The sequence below is a fragment of the Phyllostomus discolor genome, chromosome 4 (genome assembly GCF_004126475.2).
Source record: "Phyllostomus discolor isolate MPI-MPIP mPhyDis1 chromosome 4, mPhyDis1.pri.v3, whole genome shotgun sequence".
NCBI classification, from domain to species: Eukaryota; Metazoa; Chordata; class Mammalia; order Chiroptera; family Phyllostomidae; genus Phyllostomus; species Phyllostomus discolor.
The window spans coordinates 20,259,417-20,285,834 of NC_040906.2; the positions used below are offsets into that span (position 1 = coordinate 20,259,417).

The 26,418-nt window shown below is 34.1% G+C and overlaps 1 protein-coding gene across 7 annotated transcripts in view; it reads left to right on the forward strand.

Moving 5' to 3' along the window:
* Positions 1-26,418, forward strand: part of ERBB4 (erb-b2 receptor tyrosine kinase 4) — a 970,339-nt gene that overhangs the window by 738,524 nt on the left and 205,397 nt on the right. For all 7 annotated transcript variants that reach the window (XM_036022897.1, XM_028510101.2, XM_036022900.1 and 4 more), the window contains one exon: positions 25,116-25,248. In XM_036022897.1, the coding sequence (XP_035878790.1) occupies positions 25,116-25,248 (133 nt within the window). The remainder of the gene's footprint in view (positions 1-25,115; positions 25,249-26,418) is intronic.

The following is a 26,418-nucleotide window of genomic DNA, read 5'->3' on the forward strand; positions in this document are numbered from 1 at the left end:
TATTTTAAGAAAAAATTTGCAAAAGTTGATATATTATTTGATTCAATTTCTGATTTTATATTATTTTGAACTGGTTGGTATGTTCCCAGGTAACAGAATTACCATCGACTAAAGGCAATATAGAAAATATTTTGTGCAGGCACAAGTACAAGTTAGAACCTAAAAATTAAATATATTATATCCATACAAAAACCTATGTAATGAATATAGTGGCTTCATTCAAAATTACCCAAAACTAGAAATTAATTACTCGAGGGTTCTTTAACTGAGGTATACCCATATGTTGTAACACTACTCAGCAATAGAAAGGAAGTAATTGCTGACAACCAACAAACATGGATGGATCTTAAAACATGCTCAATGAAAGAATCTGTAGTTAAAAGAATGCACACTGTATGATTCCATTGATACAGCATTCTGAAAGAGGCAAAACTGTACAGACAGAAGATCAACCAGTGCTGGGGAGGGAAGCGTGAGGTTGACAACAAAAGGGTATGAGGAAATCTAGGAGGATAATAAAACATTTCTGTATCTCGATAATGGTAATGGTTGCACAAATGTATGTGCTCATCAAAAGTCATAGTTCAGTACATTAAAAAGGATGAATTTTACTGTATATAAAGTATACCTTAATAAATTTTGACTTAAAACTCATATTTAGAAAAATAGTAATTTTACAGTGTTATGCAGAAATATTTTTAGCTTTGTTAATAAAACATTAATCATATATTTTATAAGAGAAAAAGCCATGCTAAATTACAATTAGAAAAATAATTGTGGATGACATATATTTTTAATGCAAACTATTGCTTTGAAATATAACAGTGTAAAAGTTCATAAAATATAAGTGTTAATCTCAGTGAATTTCTTCAAAGGCAGTATTTGTGTAAACATCAGGCAGATAAAGAAGCAACACAATAGTATCAGAACCAGAAACCTCCTTGGGTCCCACCTCAAGGGTATCCACTGTCCAAAGCATTAACAACATGGATCAGTTTCCCTGTTTTTGTACTTTATAGAAACTGCATCATTGTATGTCTTCTTTGTACCTGGCTTCTTTTATTAAATATTACATTTATGAGATTCATTATGTCATTAACTTTAGTCCTAGTTTTTAGATTTGTATGGTGTTTTGCTTCTAAATATTTTTAAAGTAATCTAATAAGTGATATGTATTAATAATGTTATTTTTAATGAAATAAATAGAGAAATTAAATTCTAAAAAGCAAGAAGATGGTAGAGTTACATGATTTATACAATAGTGGTACTTTGGCAGTTGGGCAGTTGGTCAAGACTACTTAGTAACAGTTGTCTAGAGCAAGGGCAAAATTATTTTTAAAAAATCAACATTCTCTTGGCTGGCATAGCTCAGTGGACTGAGTGCAGGCTGCGAACCAAAGCGTCTCAGGTTCGATTCCCAGTCAGGACACATGCCTGGGTTGCAGGCCATGACCCGCAGCAACCGCACATTGATGTTTCTCTCTCTCTCTCTCTTTCTCCCTCCCTTCCTTCTCTAAAAATAAATAAATAAAATCTTTTTTAAAAATCAACATACATTAGAGAGACAAAGAGTGGGAGAGGGTGGTCTGAATTCAATTTTTATAAGCTAAGGTCCACTTTAGATCAGAATGGACCTATATCATGAAATAATTTTCCTCATTGAATCTTTGCTTGAGTCAATTTACTATGACTTTGAAGGCTGTTTTCACATTTGTTTTGGCGATTTCTTAAAAATATCATTCCAACCAAAGAGTGAGAGGCTATACAGTATGATGATTAAATGTGCTGTCTTTGGAGTTAGATTTTCCTAGATCAAAGCCAGGCTCTCCTATTTTTAGATGCGTGACCTTGGGTGAGTTCCTTAAATTATCTGAGCCTCACTTTCTTTATGTGTAAAATAAGAATGTTAATATAGTTCATAAATTGGTTGTGAAGATTGAATGAGTCCATACAACAGTGCCTGGCTCAGATAAATCACTCGGTGTGTGTTATTTATCATTTCTCTATATATCAAGGATTTTAAATGTTGAGGATGGGAAAACACCTCCTGGGGCAGGGGGGAGGGAAGTCGCTCAAAGTCACCCAGGGAGCTTTGATGTGCACCTACACCCCTCTGATGGGTCCTTTGAAAAAATGGAAGTCATTTCTTTCTTCAGTCTGAGAATCACTGCCCAAATGAGAGCCACCGGTACCAATGGCAGAAGGTCACAGGCAGAGGCATATACAGACACAGAGAAAAGGTTACAATCACAGTGATAGATCACCTGTGGTTTTTAATGCCACATTGAAGTTATATAACTCAAAACCATAGTGTATTGTCAATGTACAAAACACTAACACTGTAGAGAATTTTTATAAGAATGCATTTGAGTTTTATTTAAGCCAAACTGATGATGTATCATGGAGAAAGACCTCACATGCTCTGGAGAATAAGTTTTTGAGGTTTCATTTATACATTTGGAATTAAGGAAGGGACATAAGGAAGATCACATGTAGGTGGGAGAAAGCAAGATACAGACAGTTAAAAAGATTACGTGTCTCCTAAAGGGTGGTTAAGCCTCCAGGGGGTCTGAAAAAGAAGTTTAACTCTGGCCTTTAAGGCCCAAGAATAATGGACAGGGTGTGCTGAAGTTAAGATAAAACTTTTATAGGCATGAGGCAAGACTACCCACCATGACCTGCCCTGTTTATGGGCAAATCATAAATTTGACTTTTGGTAAGATTTATTACACAGCTGTATTTTATATCTTATTATATATATAATATTTCCAACATGTAAACAAAAGTGATTTGGGAATTTTCAATCCTATTAACTGGCCAGAGTTCCTAGGTCATTCCCTATAGTCTCAGATTAATGCACATAATTCAGGTTAGCTTTGTCAAAAATAGATAGTCATGTCCAGTAACAGAGTATAGATAGTACAGTTCAGCCTATCATTCTAGTGAAAAATCACTTTCATATAGATAAAGAGCAGGGGGGTTTGAGTATGAAAGCCTGGCTTCAAGTATTGGCTCTAGCACGTTTCTTATCTGTAAAATGAGATGATAATGGTACTTTTTAAATGGGAATTCTTATACCTTCTAAGATTGGTATGAGGATTAACTGAGATAATGCACAGCCACCATTATCTAATACCTGTGCACTGGTGGCAGTTAAGTCTCTAGTTGAAATACTGGAAAAAATCAAGTTTTTGAAACATTTTATGAGGTTGTGTTCTACTAGCTTTTATATATCAGCATGACATTAATTCACTAGTTTAGTGACTATAGAATTGACATTATGTTTCTGGAATTTTAAGCGTTTAAATTTTGTATAACGCTTTTAAATATGATTTCAAAGAATTTGTTGTAGTTAACTGTTCCTTTTAAAATGCCTAGCTATATTTAATTAATATGTGTTTTTTAAGATTTCTTATTTTTATAGAAGATACATATCTAAGCATAAAACATATTTTAGCTTTCTTTTTTCTTTTTTATTTATTTTTTTATTTTTTAAAAGCTTTATTTTTATTTATTTAGTTAGTTATAATTTTTTATTGTTGTTAGTACACTAACAACAAGTACACTAGTCTCCATTTTCCCTCCACCACTCCCCAACCCCGCTCACCACCACCTCCCACCCTCTACCCTACCCCCCTTTGGCTTTGTCCATGTGTCATTTATACATGTTCCTGGACAGCCCTTCCTCATTTTCTCCCATTATCCTCCCCCACCTCCCTTCTGGTTACTGTCAGTTTGCTCTTAATTTTAATGTCTCTGGTTATATTTTGCTAGCTTGTTTGTTTTGTTGATTAGGTTCCACTTATAGATGAGATAAAATGGTATTTGTCTTTTACTGCCTGGCTTATTTCACTTAGCATAATGCTCTGCAGATGCATTCATGCTGTTGCAAAGGGTAAGAGCTCCTTTCTTTCTGCTGCATAACATTTCACTGGGTAAATGTACCACAGTTTTTTGATCCACTCATTTACTGATGGGCACTTAGGCGGCTTCCAACACTTTTCTATTGTAAATTGTGCTGCTGTGAACATTGGGGTGTATAGGCTCTTTTGAATTGGTGTTTCAGGATTCTTATAGTCCCAGCACTGGATTTATTGGGATGATTTGTTCATAAAACCATACAGATTTCAGTTATACAACTCAACAAAACATCGTCTGCACTTAAATTTAAAGCAATGTTCTTCAACTGAATTGACTTGTCAGAATTGACTTATAAGAGACGATTCATTCATAAGGTAGTTCGGAAGTTATGTGAATGATTTAGCTCGGACTCTGGAAGAGTGGTCATGACCATAGGGAATTTTGACACAGGCAGTTTGGATGAAAAGTGAAAGTAACAAGCACCTCCTTTTTCGGTTCCTTAGTATTGCAGTAAATGTTTACCACTCTGAAATGGGATAAGTATACATTCAATTAAAAGCAGGGGACTAATCAAGTAATATTTCAAGTCATTTATCTTTTTATTAACCCATGATAGTTTCTTTAAAACTTTTGTCTTAATTAGTTGAAGTGGATCTTACATAGCAGGACAAGTCATGATAAAAAATGATAGCTTTAACTTTCCTGAACCCTGTTTGTCACTGGGAGATGATCCAAATGCCTCATTTACTTTTAGTCGCAGGAAATTTCATTGAGCAGGTCAGTGCGGCCATTTCTTACATTTCCTACAGCTCATACTTCCTACCGCCCCTTTATACTGTATTCTGTTTCTTAAACCAGCAAGAAAAAGGATTGAAGATTTAAATGAAAACAGGTCAAATGTTTCCAATCTTGATTGACTTTCATTTTCTAATCAGTGTTATTCTTTCCCAAGCCTGCAATTTGTGAGTTGGTTTGCCGCATCGGTTACCTTTACAGGCTGCTGCTGGAATTTCTTCCAGGAAGATTGGATAGTGTAGAATAGAATTACTTTTTTACCTATAGCCTCCTGGAATATATTATTTATAATGAAAACAATGCTTGACATTTTAGAACATCTCCATGCTTTCCTTTTCTGCATTACACACCTTAAAATAGAATTTCTCTTTGATATTCTTCCTTTTTCATCAAGAATCTTATGAAGAAATAGGTTCAGCAAGCCTTTAAAATTACTTTTGAATGCTATTCACTTCCCTTGCACAATGTTATTTTACATAGATTCTAATAGAACAAAGTATTATATTCTGTTCTAATTTAGTTTCTTTGTCAAATATATATCCAAAGCTTTCTATAATCTTGGTCTCTTATTTTATTAGAGCCTAAATTTATTAGTCTTAGCAAAGCCTCTATCGATAAAAGATTTTTTGTCAGCAATCCAAAATATAAACTAATATTTTTCTGAGTTTGTGAAAGAAATTATGAAACCTACTAGGTATATTTTCAAGCATTCTTATTTGGCTGTGTGCTCCCAGTCAATTAATCTAGATGCTTCACAACATGAAATAGGTGATTGGATTCAGTTTAACTCTCTAAATCTCATACAGGTAGGTGTTTGAAACATTTTCTATTCCTCTCACATTTTAATGCCTTGTCACACTTTTCCTCTGTCGTAGAGTGGTTATTACCTAGAGGTCACATCACAGTTTATCTGTAGCAGCGTGACCGTGTGTGATGCATGAGAGAGATGAGGCGATGTCCCCGGCACCACTTCCACAAACGGCACGCTCTTTTCCCTTTGTTTGTTTTACCCCCAAGGAACTTAGTTCATAATTTATGTCCAAATCCAATGGCCACCATTGCCAGTTGATGGTTACCTTTGATGAGTGGCAGTTGTGTTATGATCCCTAAGTCCAATAAATAAAAGTACACAGGCGTTATATTATGTCTATCCTCGATCCATCACATTCTGTATATTAAATTTACTTTTGAATTAGAGTTTGAGGAGGTAAAGGAGAGTGTGAGTTTCTTCTTTTTCAGCTCTGCTGTGTTCTATGCTTTCAGTACTCATAAAATACAAAAAATATCAAAGAATTATAAGGCAATAGCAAAACAACTCACCTCAGTTGTTAATTACTATTCATACAGTTAAAATGGTTACATATTAACCAAACAAAAGTGTTTAGTGGCACAAGGTTGTGTGAGTGTCCTTTATAATGATACCAAAATGCTCACACATTTTTACTAAAGTTTTTAGAAACCCCCAGAAACATTAATATTATATTCAAGCCCATTGGCTATAAAATATGACTAGAAGAAGTCATACTTATAGTTGAAAATCAAAATAGATTTTTAGAGCATTGCCTTTAGGACTATAATAGAAAATCCGATGATAACGTTACTGATGTTGATAAACTAGAGTTGAGTGAGCCATTATGGATACTCTTTAAAATTATTTCCCAGAACATCATTCCATGGTATTGAAATGATAGCATTGTCTAATTATTAATTCTGTACTGGAAAGATGTCAAGACTGCTTACGCTTTGTTATCTTGAAACATCTTAGGCATCACTGAAATTCCTTATTGACAATCCAATGTCTTTTATTAAAACTAAAAGTAAAAAAATTGAAAGATATTTTTGAAACCTTTGCTTTTTTTAGACAGATATTATAGTTTTAAAAGTACTTTGCATGTGCTATTCCAAGATTTAGCCTCTAGCATTTTTTGTAAAGTATAATTTAGAAGTATAATTTAGAATTACTCAGGATTTTTTATTAGTGTTTTAGTAAATTGGAAATATTAAATTCCCTTTCAAAATATATCATTCCTAACAAATATACTTCCAAGGGCCATACAAATTGTAAGCAACTAAAATTACAAACCCTTTGCAAACATTTGTGGATGTTACATATAGAGTTGCTTCGACAATGTGCAGAGGAAGTAAAAGGTAGCAGATATGACAAAATGAACAAGATAAATCCTAATAAAGGAAACTCACCTGTGCTTTCTGAAGGAACAAGAATTAAACTTGCTAAACAATTTATATATGTGTGTAAAAGACAACATCCTTCCTGGCCCCTTACTAAAAATCTGACGCAAAATCATCAGTAAACTATTGAGTCCTAAGGTAATTTCTTCTCATCTAGTCCACACCCAAATACTATTGACAGAAAGGCTTGGTACTAACATGCTATAAAGCGTTGAGAGTCATCACCTGTAGCATGTATCTTTGGTTTTACACCTGATCCTGGTGTCCAGTCTTTAAAAGCATGCTTAGCTTGTATGATTTCAATGTGTTATAGAAGAAGAAGGCAAGAGAATTATGAAATAGTAAATATATTAAACTGATTCATTTGAAGATATTAATGAATTAGCATCTAGAACTATGACAGTTTGCCCTCCAACAAGCTGTTATGAAATTTAAACTAGCATAGATCTGGATTATATGTTCAATAACTAATGTGGTAAGGGTTAAAAACACCTACACAGAACAAACTAGGTAAAGTGAAGGAAATGCTTAACCTTGCAGAGGTCACTGCTGATCTGAGTGATACAATAAACCCTCCTCTCAAACATTGTTACATGCATCGGGTGCATAGGTTCAGGGTCATGACTAGCTGCACATTTGTACATGACTAGTGTTAAGCCATAATATTTAATCATTATATGTTTTGTATTACTGTGTGATAAATTACCATAAATTTAGCAGCCTAAAAAAACAACACAACTCTATAGATAAAAGTACAGGTGTAGCAGGACTGGGCTTTCTCTTTAGATTTCATGAGGCTGAAATCAAAGTGCTGACTGGGCTGTGTTCTCATTTGGAGCGCCACATCCTCCTCTAAGTCCATTCGGGCTGTTGACAGAATCCAGGACCTCGCAGATGCAGAACCGTGGCTCCCGTGTCATTGCTTACTCGTTGCCATATGCATGTCTTACCCTGGAGCCTGTTGTATCTTGAAAGACAGCAGCACTAGATCCAATCCTCCTCATTCTTTGAAACTCTTAGTTTTTATTTCTCTGACCTCGAGAAAAAGGTTTAAAGACTCATGTAATTAGATAAAGCTCACCCGATTGACCCCCTTATCTTCAAGTCGGGTGATTGGGGACCTTAATGACGTCTGCAGAATTCTTTCACAGCATAACCTACATTAGTGTTTGACTAACTGGGAGAAGCTATGTGTTTATACTGGGGTCAGGAATCCTGGGGTCCATCCTCAAATCAATCCTAACACGTCTACCATGGTTACTTAAGCAGGAGCATCATAGGAATAACTCTTAACAGTTCTTCACGGGAAGCAGGAATATAGACTTAGTGTCAATTATATATGTATGAGGTCAGATCTTTGCTCTGCTACATACTAAGCAATTTTTGTAAATTGCTTAATTACCCTGAACCTATTACCGATTCCCTCATTTGTTAAATGGTGATGGTGATAGTTATTTCAAGTCCTTATTGTGAATATGAAATGTGCTAATACAGTACACCTGATATAGATACATATAAATTCTTTAAAGAATGTCAAAGAAATGAGCCCTCAGCTAAATCTGAGAAAGTTTCAGGGAAAAAAATATTCTGGGAAAGAAATAAGAACTGGTGTTTAGGTTTTTCCCTTGGTCCTTCTTCCCTTGTTGTCTGGAAGAATTTAACCACCCAAGGGCTTGAATCTTGGGGCCACCTTTGAATTGTGCTTACCACACCGACCAAGGAGACTTAAGCATGTAACTTCTCTAATGGTGCCTTTTTAATTTTGTCTTGTCCTGCAAGGAAGGGCCTTCATTGTTTTCAGTGTCTCATGCAACTTTGCCATAGATACACTTTTAAATCTGAAACATGCCTATCTTCAAATAATATATTTCTTGCTTGCCTCAAAAAGGAACCAGGATCATGCAATAAGGTATTGGAACCAAAACCAGGGGCCCTCTGTTTTATATAACTATATACTTATGTACTATAAGGTAAAGTCGCAATATACACGTTGACTTCAGGTGCTCAATGTTCTCCTTGTGAGCAGTAACCTACAGATATAAGTAAGATCAGATTGTCCCGATGTTAACACCTAATTTGTGGCCTTCCCATTTATTTACCAGTGTAGTGAGTGAGTTTTGCCCAAGAGTGCTCCAAATGTGCTCTGTTCAATACGGTGACCTCTAGGCACAGGTGATAACTGAGCACTTGGTATGTGGTTAAAACAAATTGAGATGCATTGTAATTGTAAAAGTATAATGGGTTTTGAAGACATAGTATGAAAAGGGAATGCAAATATCTCATTAAATTTTTGTTGCATTGATTACATGTTGAAATGCTAATACTTGTGGTTATATTGGGTTAAATAAAATTTTATTCCAATGAAATGTATCTTTCTAAAATATCTTTACTAGAATCTTAACATTTGGCTTGTATTATGTCTCTGTTGGAGAGCACTGGTCTAGAGTGGTCACTGTGAAACTCTGAATACTCTTACCAACGAAAATCTTTTCCTCACACACAGCTATGCAATTATATAAAGAGAACTTGTAATAGATATCCAAAAGGCTGAAATAAAATTTAAATTAAATATAACTCATAATACTTCTTTGACTTCCCCACCTTGGAGGTCTGATTTTGATTCTAGAATATCATGTCTGGAAGGAGATGCTGTAAGCCTATTTCCTGTGAATGATATTTTGGTAACAGGTTTACACAGGAGAATGATGGAGGGAATGATTTTGCATATTCACAGAAGGTGAATATTTTGTCACCTTCAATAGGTGACAGAGGGGATGAGTCAGACAGAGCCAAAGAAAAACAGCTGATTACCTAAACCCATTGACTGTACCTGTACATTAATATGTCCACACAGATTTTAGAAATTTCCACAAAAGAAAATTCAAATACAATAATTTGAGTCCACATTTCAAATCTCTGGTATTGTTGACTTCAAAGACTTCAAAGATTGTATTATTCAAAGATTTGAAATTATATTGTGTGGACTCTCTTAAAACTGTGCTTTGTAGCCGATATTTCTATCAAAACAGTGTTTCAGTTTTTATATGTCACAGATGAACAACATTATACAGAAAGATTTAAGTATAGGTCAAAGTCTCTTTTGTCAGTTTTCTACATATATATATATATATATATATATATATATATATACACACACACATTTATAATCATAAGAGAATGAAAATCATTTTGTCATATAGCTTAAATATACATTTTATTAAACCCTAAGCGTCTTTTTCTTTATATTTCCCATCTTACTGAAGGAATCTAATTAACTGGGCCCCCTTCTGTGATGAGGTTATATGAAATGATGTGTAGATATTAACTCAAATCGCACCCCTCATGCTTTTTTCTTATTACCGCAGCATATTTCCTAACTAATCATTCCTTCATAAACATATAGTTACTCTTGCATGCTCTGTATGTAGGCAGGAGCTAATTCATGGAGCGCACTTTGACTTACCAATGAAATTCCTCGCAGTGATTTTATTCTCTGCTACCATCCACCTTCAAACCCAAAGTGATGTAATTTGCTTGTAATTTGATAGTAAATCAGTACCAAAGAATGGCCAATAAGGAAAGGGAAATGCACTGCCAATAAGCTCTGAATGTGTTGTAGCCATTGCAGTTTTTATGACATTCTCTTCCTCTGCCCAGCATAAAGCATTCCATATGCTTAAGTCATCTGTAGAATAATTATAGTCACTTTTAGTGGAGTAAAAATAAACAATAGCAAAAACATCTTTCAACAAAAAGTTTACGTGTTGAGAGGGAAAGATCCTTTTTTGTTTCAATAACAAAGTAAAATCTACTTCCAAAGCTTTGTTATTTCCCTTTGAACTTCTAGATCTAAAATCTAAAGTTCAAAACCCAAGTTCAAATCCTGCAGTGGATAGCTGAATTATTCTACACACCAGGAAATAAAGGCCCGGCAAGAAAATCGCAACACCAGTTCTTGTTTCTTTCCCAGAATAGTGTTGCTTTTCCCAAAATCGTCTCAGGTTTAGCTAGAAGCTTGTTTTCCCCATTCTTTAAAAAAAATCGTAATATATACCTATGAGTCGCACCAAATTATCACATTTATTTTTATTATTTTATCTTTGTAAGCACTTCAGGGTTTTATTATGTATTGTTATTGTTGACAGTACTGCAGATGTCGCCATTCCTCTCCATTGCCCGCCTTCTCCCAGCCCCCATTTCCCTCAGGCCATCACTACTCTGTTGTCCGTTTCCATGGGTTACACATATGTGTTCTTTGGCTGATTCCTTCACCTTCTTTTATTCATTTTCCCTCCCTCTCCCCTCTGACAGCTGTCAGTCTGTTCCATGCATTCATGTCCCTGTTTCTATTTTATTATTTTATTTGTCAGTTTATTTTGTTCATAAGATTCCACATATAAGTGAGACCATATGTCATTTGTCTTTTTCTGATGAGCTTACTTCACTTAGCATAATCTCCAGTTCTATCCATGCTGTCACAATAGGTACGACTCCCTTCTTTTTATGACTGCGTAGTATTCCATCCTATAAGTGTACCACAGATTTTTAATCTACTTATCTACTGATGGGCACTTGGACTGTTTCTAGCACTTGGCTACTATAAATAATGCTGCTATGAACATAGGAGAGCATATATTCTTTCAAATTGGTGTTTCAGGATTCTTAGGATATATTCCCAGAAGTGGGATCACTGGGTCAAAAACCAGTTCCATTTTTAATTTATGACTAGCATAGGAAATAGTTATTACCATTACCACTTGACTAATGGGGAAACCGGCTCAGAGTAATTAAGCAATTTATAAAAATCACTTAGCTAGTAGGTGGCAGAGCAAAGATCTAAGCTCAAGTGTGTCTGATTCTAAAGACAACATTTCTTCCTTTCAGACAGGCTGGCTACCAAGCTGAACAGTTAAGAGCTATTTCTATGATGACGATGATTGAATATTATAGCCTACTTAAAAATTTTCACCCCTTGACTTTCCCTTAGCCCTAAAGTTCTTTTATCTATTGAGCCTTCTTCCAATGCACAGAATTTCGCAATGCTTGTCCCCACACATTTTAGCCAAATGAGACCTCTGCATTGCAGAGCTGGGATAGGGTGGTTCTTCCTGTGGTCTAAGCATAGGTTCCCGCATATTGGAACAGTGTAAATAAATATTTACATTTTTATATTCTTAATACATCAGTGAGTTATCTAAGACATTTATGAGTAAACAGGCTCATCTTTTTTATCTTTCTTAAAGTAGCACATTCTATAAATTCTGAAATGATATGGTAAAATTATTGTGGTTTTGTATGAGAACTACAGGCCGGCACTCAATCCACTGAGCCACACCAGCCAGGGCTCTTTTTAAATGACATGTAAAAAGAGGGCATCATCTTAGGCTAGAGGAGGGGAAGCAATATTGGGAATTTAAAGAAAGATATTTGATAGTCCATCAAAGGGAGAAAGACTTCACTTAGAAATATAGTAGTATTTCTATGCAGGTGCTGGGGGTCCATTTGAGATTGATAGTTACGAATTAGAATGATCTCAGTTAGCATTGTTATATTCTATTCAGTTATAGAATATGACTGATTGCTTAGTGGTAGGCATGGGAAATTGGAGAACTGGTGTTACCCAAGATTTAAGTTTTGCTAGGCAAGTGCTTAAACAAGGAGGTAGACAGCAATGAATTAAAGATATATTTAAAAAATGATAAGAACAAAGGGCTATAAAAGCTAAGTTGAGTAATGAGGGAAATTGGCACAAAAAGGAGACTGAAATACAATGAAAAAATAGGAGGGACAAAGGCTTAAATTTCCAAAAAAACAACAAATATTGTTGAAGGAGGGCTCCTAGAGCAGGTGAACTGAAAGGAACAGAGCTGCTGATCTGAAAGTAGGGTACTTGAACTAAAGGTTCTGAAGGAGGTACAGTTACTGGTAATATAAATATTTAGGATAGTGAATGGAAGTGGGTAGCTAAAGCTGTTGGAAGTGAAAAAGCAGGAATTTGAGAAGCCAGGAAGTTGAATGGAGATGGAGAGAAGTGGGAAGATGAAAACAAAACTTAGAATTTAATATTGATTCCTGAGCTTGGTGATTAACTGGATATGAAGTAACTAAGAGAAGAAACTGTTAATAATTATTCCTGGTGCTGACTTTCAAAATTAAATGGATTTTCTAACATTAACTGGGATTGACACGATACAAAGGTATTAAACTCACTGTTAATTTATTTTTGGATGTGTTGAATTTGGGGCGATTTTCCCAATCCAGTGATGTTAAAAGGGAAATTTAATGTACAGATATGAAAGTCTCTCCATGTGCAGATGTGGTATAAAAATGAATAGAAAATATGGAAATACAGAGAGCCAACTGTTGATGTTCTTTGGGAAATTTGCATGTGAAGGAAAGCAGAGAGCCAGGGAAATGGTTGGAGAGTGAATAATATCAAGAGGAAGAAATTTTGAAAACAGATGAAACGTGAGTCTTGCTTGGAAGATCTTGTTGAAAGTGAAGGGTGGGAGATAAAGGGAAGAAATGAGATAATCAATTAATGAGATAATCAAAATGAGATAATAAATGAGATAATCAAAAGTCAGAAGAATTAGGAGGCAGTGGAAATGTGCAAGGATTAGACTTGGAGATGAAAAGAAATCACCGCATCATCATTTCATCAGAAGAGAGTGAGCAGAGGGAACAGAAGGATGCAGATAGATGACTAGACAAGGGTTGAGGGAGTTTCCATTTAATGTTTATGGTCTCTCTGAAGTTGTAGCCAAAGTCATCTTGCTGACAGGGAGGACGGTATGTTTTGGTGTCTATACATGTGTGACAGATGTGACAGTCTAGATTATTAAATTCAAATATAAACTGTGCTAAATTTTGCATTCAAAATGTTCTATCACTAATTCACAAATCATCAATAATTTGCAATGTTTTACTCTGCATGTATCAAACTGAAGGTCACCGTATTTTATTTTTGCATGGATAATAACAGGTTGTGATTTGGTATCAGTGACTCTGGACTCATTAAATAGAAGATTGTTAAATATTTAATCAGAATCTAACAGCATCCTGTATGCATTATGAGAAATTAACAGACTTTAATACCTGTAGTGTTAATTGCAAATCCTGATATATAACAATGATTCCAAATTACATTTATTGCTAAAAGCATCAGCAATTGTGCAATTGTTGAGGAATAAAGCATTAGTATATCAAAAAATCACACTGAAATATTTTTTTCTATCTAAAAGTGCTCTTAAGTAAGAAATTATAATGAAGAGCATCTTACAAATGGAATATCTCTGGCTTTTGATTTTACTGATGTAACTAATTTTATCCTCAAGCAAGGATTATTGTCTTGGCAATTTGTGCCATATGCCTCCCTTTTAAATCTAACACAAGTAAAGGTAGAATTTCTCACCCTGATGAGTAAAGCTCACCAGCTGTAATTTAGCTATTTTTCTTCCTCCTTTATTTTAAGATTATTTTCTTTAATATATTTTTAAATGAAATTTAAATTAGAAAAGTAATGCATAGTGCATGAACAGTAAATGGATGTGTTTATATATGTTTGTTTTTCCTTCCCCACATTTATCCATATACTAAACTATATACAATAATAAAGGTTTTTGTTTATGGAAAAGATATGGAAATATATTCCACACATTATTCAGCAATTTTCTTTACTCACTGAATAGTGTATTATGAACAGCCATCTGGATTATTATAACTCCTTTTTACAGTTGCATGGTTTTACTATTGATGCACCACCAGTCCTCTTTTGAAAAATGTACAGATGAGCCCTGGCTGGTGTGGTTCAGTGGACCGAGCACCAGCCTGCTGCCCTCCACTGGTTTGGTTCCTGGTTGGGGCACTTGCCTGGATTGCAGGCCAGGTCCTCAGTTGGGGGTGTGAGAGAGGCAACCAATAGATGTTTGTCTCCCTCTTTTTTTCCCTCACTTCCCTTCTCTCTGAATATACATAAATGAAATCTTTTTTTGAAAAAGAGAAATGCACAGGCTATTCTTAATTTTATGTATTTTTATGTGTGTGCTTGTCATTATAAAAATATGTTTAGCCCAGGCTTGTGTGTCTCAGTGGATTGAGCACCAGCCTGTGAACCAAAGGGTCACTGGTTCAATGCCCAATCAAGGCACATGCCTGGGTTGTGGGCCAGGTCTCCAGTAGGGGAGCATTCAAGAGGCAACCACATATTGATGTTTCTCTCCCTCTCTTTCTCCTTCCCTTCCTCTCTCTCTAAAAATAAATAAATAAAATCTTTAAAAATACATGTTTAGCTAGGTATCAATTATAACACATGGAAAATATTCTCTCACAGTATTCAAATTTGTTAATTATTATTCAAAAATTCAAATATGAAATACATTAAAAATGATAAAACTTAAACATTTGAGTTAAAAAGACTTGAGTTATAGTCTTATTCATATACATATTTATAATTTAACATATATATGATTTTATAACAAATTACTTTTTATACCTGTCTAAAATTAGATGAGTCCCATCAAAATATGGCTGAAGATTTTTCACCACAAGTTAGCAAGGGATATGGGACTCAGAAATTTCTTCTAATGAGTTTGTTGTTTTCTTTATGGTACCATCAGTCATGTTACAGAGAAGACTTCGTGGATTAAAAAAAAAGTTTAATTAACCTTCTTTGAAAGTGTGTTAATTTTTAATTAGTTGTAAGTAAACCTAGGTGGACATATATGCATCTATGTATCTCTAATCTTTTGACAACTCATAGGAATACTATATAGTTCTGAAATAATAAGTAGACCTTAAAAGATAACTTAGTAAGTTATAGCGATGCCTAAACTTTTTATACAATGCTAACTACATTGCTTAGAAGGACTCCTTTCCTCCTCTCTCCTCTCCTCCCCCCTTCCCTCAGCTTCCCTCCCCTCTCCTCAGCCCCTCTACCCCTCCCCTGTACCCCTCCCCCTCCCTCTCTCCTCCTCCTTCTTCCCTTTTTTCTCCTTCTCCTTCTTCTTCTCCTCTTCTCCTCTCTCAATTACTAAAACAGCATTATCTGATAAGAGAGAATAACTGGATTGGATTTTACAAGTTGGTGCCCATTGCATATCATCTTAAATTTATAATTGTGTTATTCAGATTGTTTTATTTTTCATTGTTTTTGGCTATTTTGACAATAACTAAAGTATTAACATACTTAGTGTCCCCAACATGTACTCAAGAAGAGATGATGATGTTCTCCAACAACTAACACAATGCTAGAAAGTGAAAAAGTTAGGGCCTATTAATTGTTCTCTTTTGTTCTACTTGCCCTAATAAAATTTGAAATAGTGCATGAGCTCAGTTGGCATTGTTGTGAGTGAAAATAAACTGTTTACCTAGGTAACATCCCAGAGAGAAAAATAAAAGTAGAAATTTGAAAAATTAAAAGACTGCAGAAAAGGTTTGTAGATATTCCCAGTCTGGTCATTTTAAGGAATTAATATGTCCATTTTACACTACTTTTAAATTATGTCCTTAATGACCCATTACAAAACAAAGAAATTTAAACATATTATCTTCTGGATGTCTGAATCAATTCATACCATCAAATATGGCCTGTAAATACTATATGTAATTTCAATAATAGAAAAATAATAGACAAAGAACAGACTGAAAAATGTATATTCTAGCTAAAAAGAGAACCTTGTTTATGTATATGTGGTTTTCCTTCTCCCTTTAATAGTAATGAATTCTTCTGCCTGCAAATGAAATGGTTTCAGCCACAGCATGAAGTTGTCTTGCTATGATATGATTTCAGTGTCATTTTAATTGACATAGGTTTCTATTTCTTTGTTTACATCAGGGGTATCAAACTCATTTTCACCGGGGGTCACATCAGCCTCGAGGTTGCCTTCAAAGGGCTGAAATAATTTTAGGACTATATAAATGTAACTACTCCTTAACTGTTAAGGAGATGAAATTACATTTGGCCCTTAGAAGGCAACTGTGAGGCTGATGTGGCCCCCACCATGAAAATGAGTCTGACACCCCTGGTTTACATGATCTGATGGCTCTGGGTCTGTATTCAGAACTTCTGCAGAATCATAATATCTTCTAAGTAATCACTTTGTAAAAAAAAAAAAAAAACGGATTTCCTCATAATTAGAAATGTGTTCTAATTCAGGATTGGGCACTTATATAGATTTAAAAAGGACTTATATTGCTAAAAATTGTTATTAAATGCTTTTAAATGTGCTTTTGCAAATGTGGTCACAATACACGTCTCTTTAGTATATAGAGCATTCCATTCTATATTAAAAATATTACTTAAAGAAGGGTGCAGTGACCAAAAGTCTTTGCAAAGAAGGTTTGCTTATCTTTTCTCCAAGTCCTCTGTAGAATATTTTAAGAGAGATGGAAACAGCCTCCCCTTCTTATTTCTTTCCTTAAGTTACTTCGAACCTGCTATGGACCCAGAAATTAGAAAAATGGGTATCTGTGATCCTGTTTAATAGGTGGAAACCATGAAGAAAATCTGTGTACCAAAAATATATCTGAGTTCATAGAAAAACCTTTCAAAAGAAAAAGTCCTTCTGGTCTAATTCCCATTCAATGCTTTATTTATAGAAGTTCATATTATTTGTACATTATACCTCAGTAAATCTGGAAAAAGTTCAGAAGTGTAAAATTTATAGGTGAATTATAGATATTCTCAGGATGATGTCTTTAACCCTAGAATGTTTGCCTCAAAAATTAAATGTGCAAGTCTGTATACTTTCCCATAGCTTATAACAAACAAAGCCCCATGAACATGTGTAAGCATATTGCCTTATAAAGAGAAGAAAGGAATCTCCATGAAACTATTAGAAATTTTTCTCAGTCACTAATCCTTGAGATAAAGAATCTAGATAATATTGCATATACTGCTTTGATGGTAATATCTTCACTGAAATACTTTGTGACACTGTGTTAAATAATATGTAACACTCACATATTGAAAAAATATTGGAAAAAAGTTTATTTAGCACAAGAAAAAAATCAAGAAACATTCAAATCTGCTTAGGAAGAGAGAACAAATGCTGAAAGTCACATGCTTCAGCACTCATGCTTCTCTAGTCATATTTAAGAGAGTAACAGAGGAATCTCAAATTCTAATCAAAGGATAGAGACGCAGTAACACCCTAGGTCTTATCCAGTAAAAACTGTAACTGTCAGCTGAGGTCTACATCAGATTCTGACCCGGATCACATTCACTTGCTCAACAGGAAAATATGTGTCATATTTATAGAGCAAGTGGAATTCTGGGTCAGAATAAGCACAATTTACAGGAGAAAAAATTCTGTTAATGTGGCTCTCCTTGCCCTAGGCAGTAACCCTTAACATGTCTTCTTGGGATTTGTGTTTCCTAGTGTTTCAAGGTCCCTTGTTTCAAATCTGCGCTGCTCTGGGAAAGGCTGAATGGAGAGGCAGCACAGGCACTGTCACCAGCATGAATGCTGCTTGCTTTTGTTAAGGAAATTCTATTTTTTAAAGCCCCCCAAATCCTCTAACTTGTAGTGTCACTGGGAAAGCAAATAAAATGAAGCTAAATGAAGAACAATGCCACTTACAAACTCTAATAAGGGCATAAAGAATGTAATAAACTTAAACCACATTGAACATAGCAATGCAGATAAAACTATAGCCTGATGAGAATCACAGCAGGAAGATATAAGTAAATATAAAATCAAAGAGTCTTAAAACTCAAATTGGTATGCATTTCTATTCTATACTATCAAATATAGGTATCAAAGACAAATCTGATAAATTTATACTTATCTACTTAAAAATAATTGTAATGAATCATCTTTAGAAAGACAGAAGATATAGCTAAAATATTAATGGACTTAAGATTCGAATATGTAAACCATTAGCATTACCATTTATGTTTGATCTTATCCTGGTATGTTAACTATCTCAGATTCTATTTCTTTATATTAAGTATGGAGGTTATAAGATGTATATTACCTAGTTATTGTGAAAAATATACAATGCATGTAAAAATTAGTTTAAAATATACAAGTATTATTAGAATGGAAAGTCTATACTCAATCTATTTAAATTATTTGAATTTAAAGATAGAGTATAGGACCAAATAAATCTTTGATTACCTCTATGGAAGGGAATGTTTTCTATATCAATGTAGAAAATTTTTGACATTGTCATTTCTGTTGGATTATTTCCCATTGAAAATGAAGTGAATTGTTAGTGACACTATATGTCCTATAAAATCCAAAAGTACCTTGACCTTGATGTCAGTCAAATCCTATGTTCTTGTTATATGAACTTGCTATGTTTAAACTGCTTACATAATTAATACCATATTGAAAATGTCATTTCCAAAGTTATATTTTCTAGCTCAGTTGACAAGTGTTTTTTTTTTGGTATTTTATTTCTTTATGTTTAGAAAGAGCAGAAGGGAGGGAGAAAGAGAGGGAGAGAAGTATCAATGTGTGGTTGCCTCTCCAGCATCCCCTACTGGGCACTTGGCCTGCAAGTTAGACATGTGTCCCAAGTGGAAATGGAACCGGTGACCCTCTGGTTCACATGCTGTCACTCAATCCACTGAGCCACAACAGTCAGGGAGCAAGAAGTTTTTTAAATAAAGAGCCAACATGTTTTTGATCAACTACGTTTTTCTTATAACAAGAGCAAATTAAGAAACATGGAGTACATTGCTGAAAATACATTTAACCTTTGGTTTATGCTAGACTCATGCTTTTTTCTGAAGGCCACTATACAATTTTTAGAAGTAAAATAAGGTACAGGTTGATAGCCAATGTTAATTATACCAAAAGTATATATAAGATATATAAGATTACAGAGAAACATGACATCTGGCCCTAATTTATGAACCATTTGTTTATGTTTGTATATATAGATAGATAAATGATAGACAGATTTATATATATGTATATATTTATTACAGTTAGTAATTAATTAACTGTCCCAGCATGTGAAACTTCCTAATACTAAGACACTCTGTGATTTACACACAGACACATGCACTTTATAAAGACTTGGGTATCTCAGATTCTCTAAATTGGGCTAACAGTAGGATGAACATGTATGAACAAAGGCTGACATATGAGTGCTGTTGGGAGTGAATAAGTACTATTGATACTCACAATGGCACAAACTGAAACTGTCCTGGTCAAAGTGAGGTGTATGATTCTCATAGACATAAAGGTTTTTCTTTAATGACAGTACTAGGAAGGATCTAGAGGCAAATTCATAAAATTCTAGGAATATAAGAAAGACTAGGTAGTTCCCAGCTGGGTTGATTTTTATTACCTTAGGTAAAGAATATATATTCATGGGTATTTAGGCTGAGTTATTTGACAGAGGTGCCAATAACTACTTAGAAGCAGACCAATAGTTAAAACTCAGAATGGTCTGGCTCCAAAGAATCTTGTAGTACCATATGCCACTGTAAGGGGGAAAAAATAGATATCAAAGTTGAACACAAAATTTTAATGTTAGAAGTACTATTTTACCACCTTCTGTGACTTGAAAAGTTTATGATATACAAACTCTGTTAAGGTTATCTGACTAGCCTGTTGTTTTTGTTTGTTATCTTCTGTGTAAATTTAAAATAACAATTCATTTAAGACTTTAGTGCCCATCGACAAAAAGCAAAGCGGCTGGAAGTCTGGACCAATGAATCCTGAAGGAACATCTTCATATTGTTTAGTTTAATTTACAAGCTTCTAATAGTGTAGCTCTCTGGTTTAAATTATGCCATCAGTGTGTTATAGGACTTCGAATTATTTCCTTTATCTTTAATTAAAAATTATTATGTATTTAAGAAATTAAGCATGATATACCTATATTATTAATTTAAACTTATTTTATTTGGTGATGTACCTATGAAAGACTCTCACAGACTTAGCATTCTTTGCAATGACTGTATTATTCAGAATATCAGTTTCACCAAATTTACAATTTTAAGGAAAATTCCACTGTACATTTTTTGTAAGATAGTCTACCCTTGGCATTAAGTGGAAAATGGTATAATAGAATAGTTTTAGAACAATCTGGGTTTTAATCATAAATTACATTGACTTTACTACATTTTGTTTGTGATACGATATCTAGAAGGAAGCAGATCAATGAAGGACTCCATTTGGCTTTTTCTAAAATCAAGTTTCATGTTTTCTCTCGCATTATATATTCTTCAGGATTAGCACAGCTCAAATACAGTAGTGAATGATAAGAATATTATTATATGAGTAATACAGTTTTGGGAGACATAACTCTTATGTGTAACTGTTTTAGCAATAGAATGTAAAACATTGTGAGGTCTCTGAACTTCTAAAGAAATTATGAAAATCACATTCTATGCTTTCAAATAAATTATCCAAGGTCACTTGTGATTCAGAATTCTTATATGGGTTTCTATGAGTAGTGGGAGGATATCAATTTCATTATTCTACTTACACTTTTTTGTGTTTTATAATTGTTTGTTTTATAATACATCATCTGTATGTTGTGTTTTACATTCACCACCTCAAGTCAAGTCTCCTTCCATCACCATTTATCCTTCTGCTGCCCCCACCCCCTGTTCTCTCTGGTAATCACCATACTGTTGTCTGTCTATGAGGGGTTTTGTTGTTGTTGTTGTTGTTTATTTTGTTTTGTTTTGTTTTTTGGTTAATTCCTTAATCAGTAACAGGAGGATATCTGTTTCATTAAATTATTTTCAAATCACAGAGAAAAGTCAACAATCAATTAACTTTATTCTTTTAGTCGAAACATGGACTTGACACTGGAAGTGTCCTATCTTTTATGCTTTAGGGGGTTCCACCCATTTTTCAGGGACAGGGCAATGACAACAAACAAACAGTTTCTCACAGCAGCCAGCATGAGATTAGTGGGGGTACATAGCATTTTAAAGAAGCAGCTTAAGTAGTTGTACCCTCTTTATCCAAAGGGTTCTCACAAAGAGTGAAGTATGAACTCCCAGGGGAAAAATGAACATCTATCATATTTTATGCCTACAAATATCTAGAAGTCATCAAAATTGGGGGAACTAGGAGATGTGTAAGTAATATTAACTTTTCAGATTAGCTTGGTTTTGTGAAACATGATGTTAATGTTATGACACAGTGGTAGTTAAATGTCTCAGGCACATTAAACTAGTAGAATAGATTATATATGCAAAAGTACTTAGATTATAAAAGTGGACAGGAAATATTAAAATAAAAAACTCAATTGAAAAGAACCAAGTAAACATTCAAGAAGGAAAAGAAAGCAAGGCTATTATTATTAAGATAAATTTTCAGGCAATGATTGATTTTTTTGTTTTTTTGTAAATGTAATAAAATCTTCTTTTGAAAAAGAAATAAATGCAGAAAATTAGAAAATGTTGATGAGTAAAACTATAAAAATAAAACACCATAGTCTTACTATTCAGAGATAATTACTGTTTAGTGTTTCATTGTATATTACCATAGATCATTTATGCACACATGTGTGCATGTGCACACATCACCTGCACACACACTCACCTTTTCCCTAATTGAGATCCTACTGTTTGTAATCTAATCTTTCCAAATTCTGGTCCACATATTTCCATGACAGTAAATTTTCATCTCTTTTACTACCTAATTCCTGTTCAAATTTCTAAGTTATCTCAAAAACATCTGTATAGCTAGTCTGCACAAACTAGAATCCAATTCAGAACTGCATTTCACATCTGTATTTTTAAAACCATTAAATCTTCTTAGTCAAGATCAACACTTTTTCCATGATATAATATTCACTTCTTAAAGAGAACAGTCAAGTTGCTTTATAGGTGCCTCCCTCTTGGTTTCACAGGTTGCTTCCTTATGGTTAATGGTGTGTTTTTATTTCAAGAGTTAATTCTGCTGAATATGAAAAATTTGGCCTTCCAAAGTGTCCAACAAAATATTTATGTGTGAACTTTAAATGCAGAGAATCACTTTTTCCCTTTTCAGGTTATTTCTACTTCTTCCATTCCTGTAGAGTAGTAAGGGAAAAAAAGGGTAAAGAAATGTAAATCAACCAAGGAACTGCTGTGAGAAAATCAAAAATAAATGCTAAGGAGAAAAAATAAAGCAGTGACTCTCTATTGAGATTTTGAACTTTTTTATTTTCTATTGCCATGACAAAGCTGAGTAGTAATGACATGGAAATTGATATTCAGCAGAATTAGATGAAAAGAATAGAGACACCCAGGTCTTATTTTGTTCTATTGTTAGTGGTCTTTCTTAAAATGAAAAGTAAAAGAAACAAAAACCAAAAAGAGCATTTTCTTAAAATCTACAACGATAATGGCATATATCTTTATAAATACATACCACTTATTTTGCAAAATAAGAAGAGTAAGTCCAGAGATTAGTTAAAATCTAAAATTAATAAATGTTGGACATTATTCTCAATCATACATAAATACTTTGCGATTAAAAATTGGGCTTAAGAAACAAAAATTCAATGTTTTCATAATAGTGTCTTTCAGGTATATGCTAGGCACTTGAGCCAAAAATTATGCCTTGAGTTGAAAACTTAAAATATTTACTGAAATATATATGTAACTGACATGCTCAAAAATATGGCCTTACATAGACAGTGTACACAGACCTTACATGACCTTACACAAACCAAAACACATAACAATGGTGAGTTTGTATCCACACCATAGTTTAATTTTCTCAGCACAGCTTTTTATATCTTTAGAAAATTTTATTTAGGAAAATCTAGTTGAATTATAGAAACATTTCAGTATGCTATGGTACTTTCAACTGTCAGAAAACAACCATCAGGATAAACTAGTTTTTAAGGATTTTCTACAGTTTTATATGACAATATAAAAAATCATAATCTTTAAAACATATGTCTTCACATATAGAAGACATTATACATATATTTTTATAGAGCTCTTTAAAATTTCAAAGTTTTTATTTAGGATCATCTGCTATCATTATTTCTGATCTATCTTTAAACAAAGTTTATTTTGCAAAAGCAAGACATGTTTTTCTAAAAATGCAGCTGTAGAGAGTAGATTCTTCTACAAATAGAAATGTAAGATATAAAATATTTACTATGGAAAGCATAAGTGTTCAGGGAATTCTTTTCTGGTTTCGATGCATATCATGGCTTCATGGTCAAATATATATTAGGTAACACCTGTGAGTTCTACCCCAAGTTATTTCTAGAGCATGTGAAATTAGTGTATTTCAGGGCCTTGACCAGAGGAAGCTCACAAATACTGATGTACTCTACAACACACAGTTACAACCACAACTACAACTTTCAGAGCAAGGAAAATTTTTATCTTAAAAAGCAATAGAAATGATCAGTCCCAAGACTGTCTTAGCTAACAATGTTAAGAATAAAAATCTCTGTTCAGTCTCTTTTTAATCCCTTTTTAATACTATGAATACCTTTTAATGTAATACCTAATTTGTAAACCTCTTTCACGGGCTCATGATGCTTAGGCACGCTTCTGATAATAATGTGTCCTCCTGTCATCGTAATTCTGTCTGACCCCACTTTTTATTTTTCTCCTGCCATCGAAGTTGTCCTTGCCAGAGTTTGAAACAGCACGTCTGTCAATCCATCCCTCTTATTGAACCCTCATATTCTGGCGGAGTGGGGCTCAGTGTGTCTCTAGAGCTCTCATTTTGGCTTAAAAACAGTGGTTCTCGACTGTGGGTGATTTTGATAGACATTGGCACTGTCTAGGGACATTGTCATGACTGGAGGACAGAAATGCTACTGGCATCTGGTGGATGGAGGTCACGGATGCTGCTAATGAATCGTAAAACACAGATACCAGTCCCCCAAAACAAAAAAGATCAAGCCCAAAATGCCAATAGTGCCACTGTTGAGAAAGCCTGTTTTAGAGACAATTTTGAAAATAATATTATATAATGCAGTGATATTATTAAAATGTATTTTCCATTCACTGATAGATGAAAGCAACATGAAAACAATTTAAAATCCTCCTATATTAACATTTTTGCATGAGTTTTTCATTGTTACCAAGTTTTACATTTTTTGGTGAAATGGCATGTTGTGGCTGCTCATCTTCCAAGAATAGTTGTATGTGCATGGTTTATTTAAAAAAAAAAGTACTGTTTTTACCATAAAAGTTTTGTCACAGCTCTAAAGCACTTTTATTTACACTACGTGTGAGTAGATTTGTGATACACGGATAGGTACAACTGTTTTTTTCCTTTCGTCTGTCTTTTCTCTCTTCATACTTTTTTTTTCTTTTCTATTTTGTTTGGCAGAACCCCTCTAATTGCAGCCGGAGTCATTGGAGGGCTCTTCATCCTGGTCATCGTGGGCCTAACATTTGCAGTTTATGTGAGAAGGAAGAGCATCAAAAAGAAAAGAGCCTTGAGGAGATTCCTAGAGACAGAGGTGACATGTTTTGTTTTGTTTTGTTTTGTTTTGTTTTTATCTTCTCTTCATGTGTTTAGGAATTATCATTTAGGTTTGGAAGGTTTAGATGACAATTTTTAATCCAGGTGAAAACTGTGTTCGATTTCCAGCTGAGGGTTTATATTTTATGGTATATTATACAAAATTGATCAAAAAGCAGAATATATAGTGAAAAATAACCAAGGCATGCCCATGGCTTAAAGAGGATACACAGTGGAGGTCACGGAAATTACCTTAGTGAGGAAAAGACAGGTCTGTTTCTTTGGAAGCAGTGGTCCTGTTATTAAGCCTCAGGATATCACAATAGCAAAGTTGTACTGTTGTACTAGAAATAATCTGGGTAGAGGATATCTCAGTAGCAGAACTAGAAAAATGTTAGAGATAGAATTTTTCTGGGTCAAAATAAAGCCAGATAAGATAGACAAGCAATTATGCTTTAACTAGGGTCATTAAATAGGTAGCCCCTGATCTCATTATTCCAGCAGCGAAAAGCTGAGCTTACAGGATGAAGCTTAGTGTTGTAATCACACAGACCTTACCACGTAGTTCATGTGGTGCATTTAATATTGTGCATGTGAGTTATTGTGAACATGCAAATTAAAATAAATTATTGTAATTTCTTTTCTATTGCTACACTGAGTTCTCTACCATGCGAGCTGATACCTTTCACTGCACAGGTTATAGGGGAAAAACAATTACAGAAGAACATGCATTTACCAGATTTCTCTTAACTGGAATACGACCCCTTTCTCCTGATACACGCATTCCTGCCAAGCTGAACAATACCGAGCAAATCTGCTCCAAGTCATCGTGTTCCCTGAGTTTGCTTTCTTTCTCATTGTCGGTGTGACAGCCTTGATTTTTCCTCCTAACGACAATGGAATGCAAATATTCATTCATTCATAAATTTTGTACATTAATAATGAATTAAATGTTAGCTCTTTTCTTCCGTAGTCAAAATGAGAAGAATAAGGAGCTACTTTACAGTTACATAGAGGAAAATACTTTCTAAAGATTGGAGTTATCTAAAATTACAATTATCTAAAAAGAAAGTCAGTTAATTACGGGAAAACTCATGGGAAAACTCAGTAGTGATTTCTACTCAAATTGGGTGTTTAGGGATCAACTTGGTTTCACCCCCACACTCGT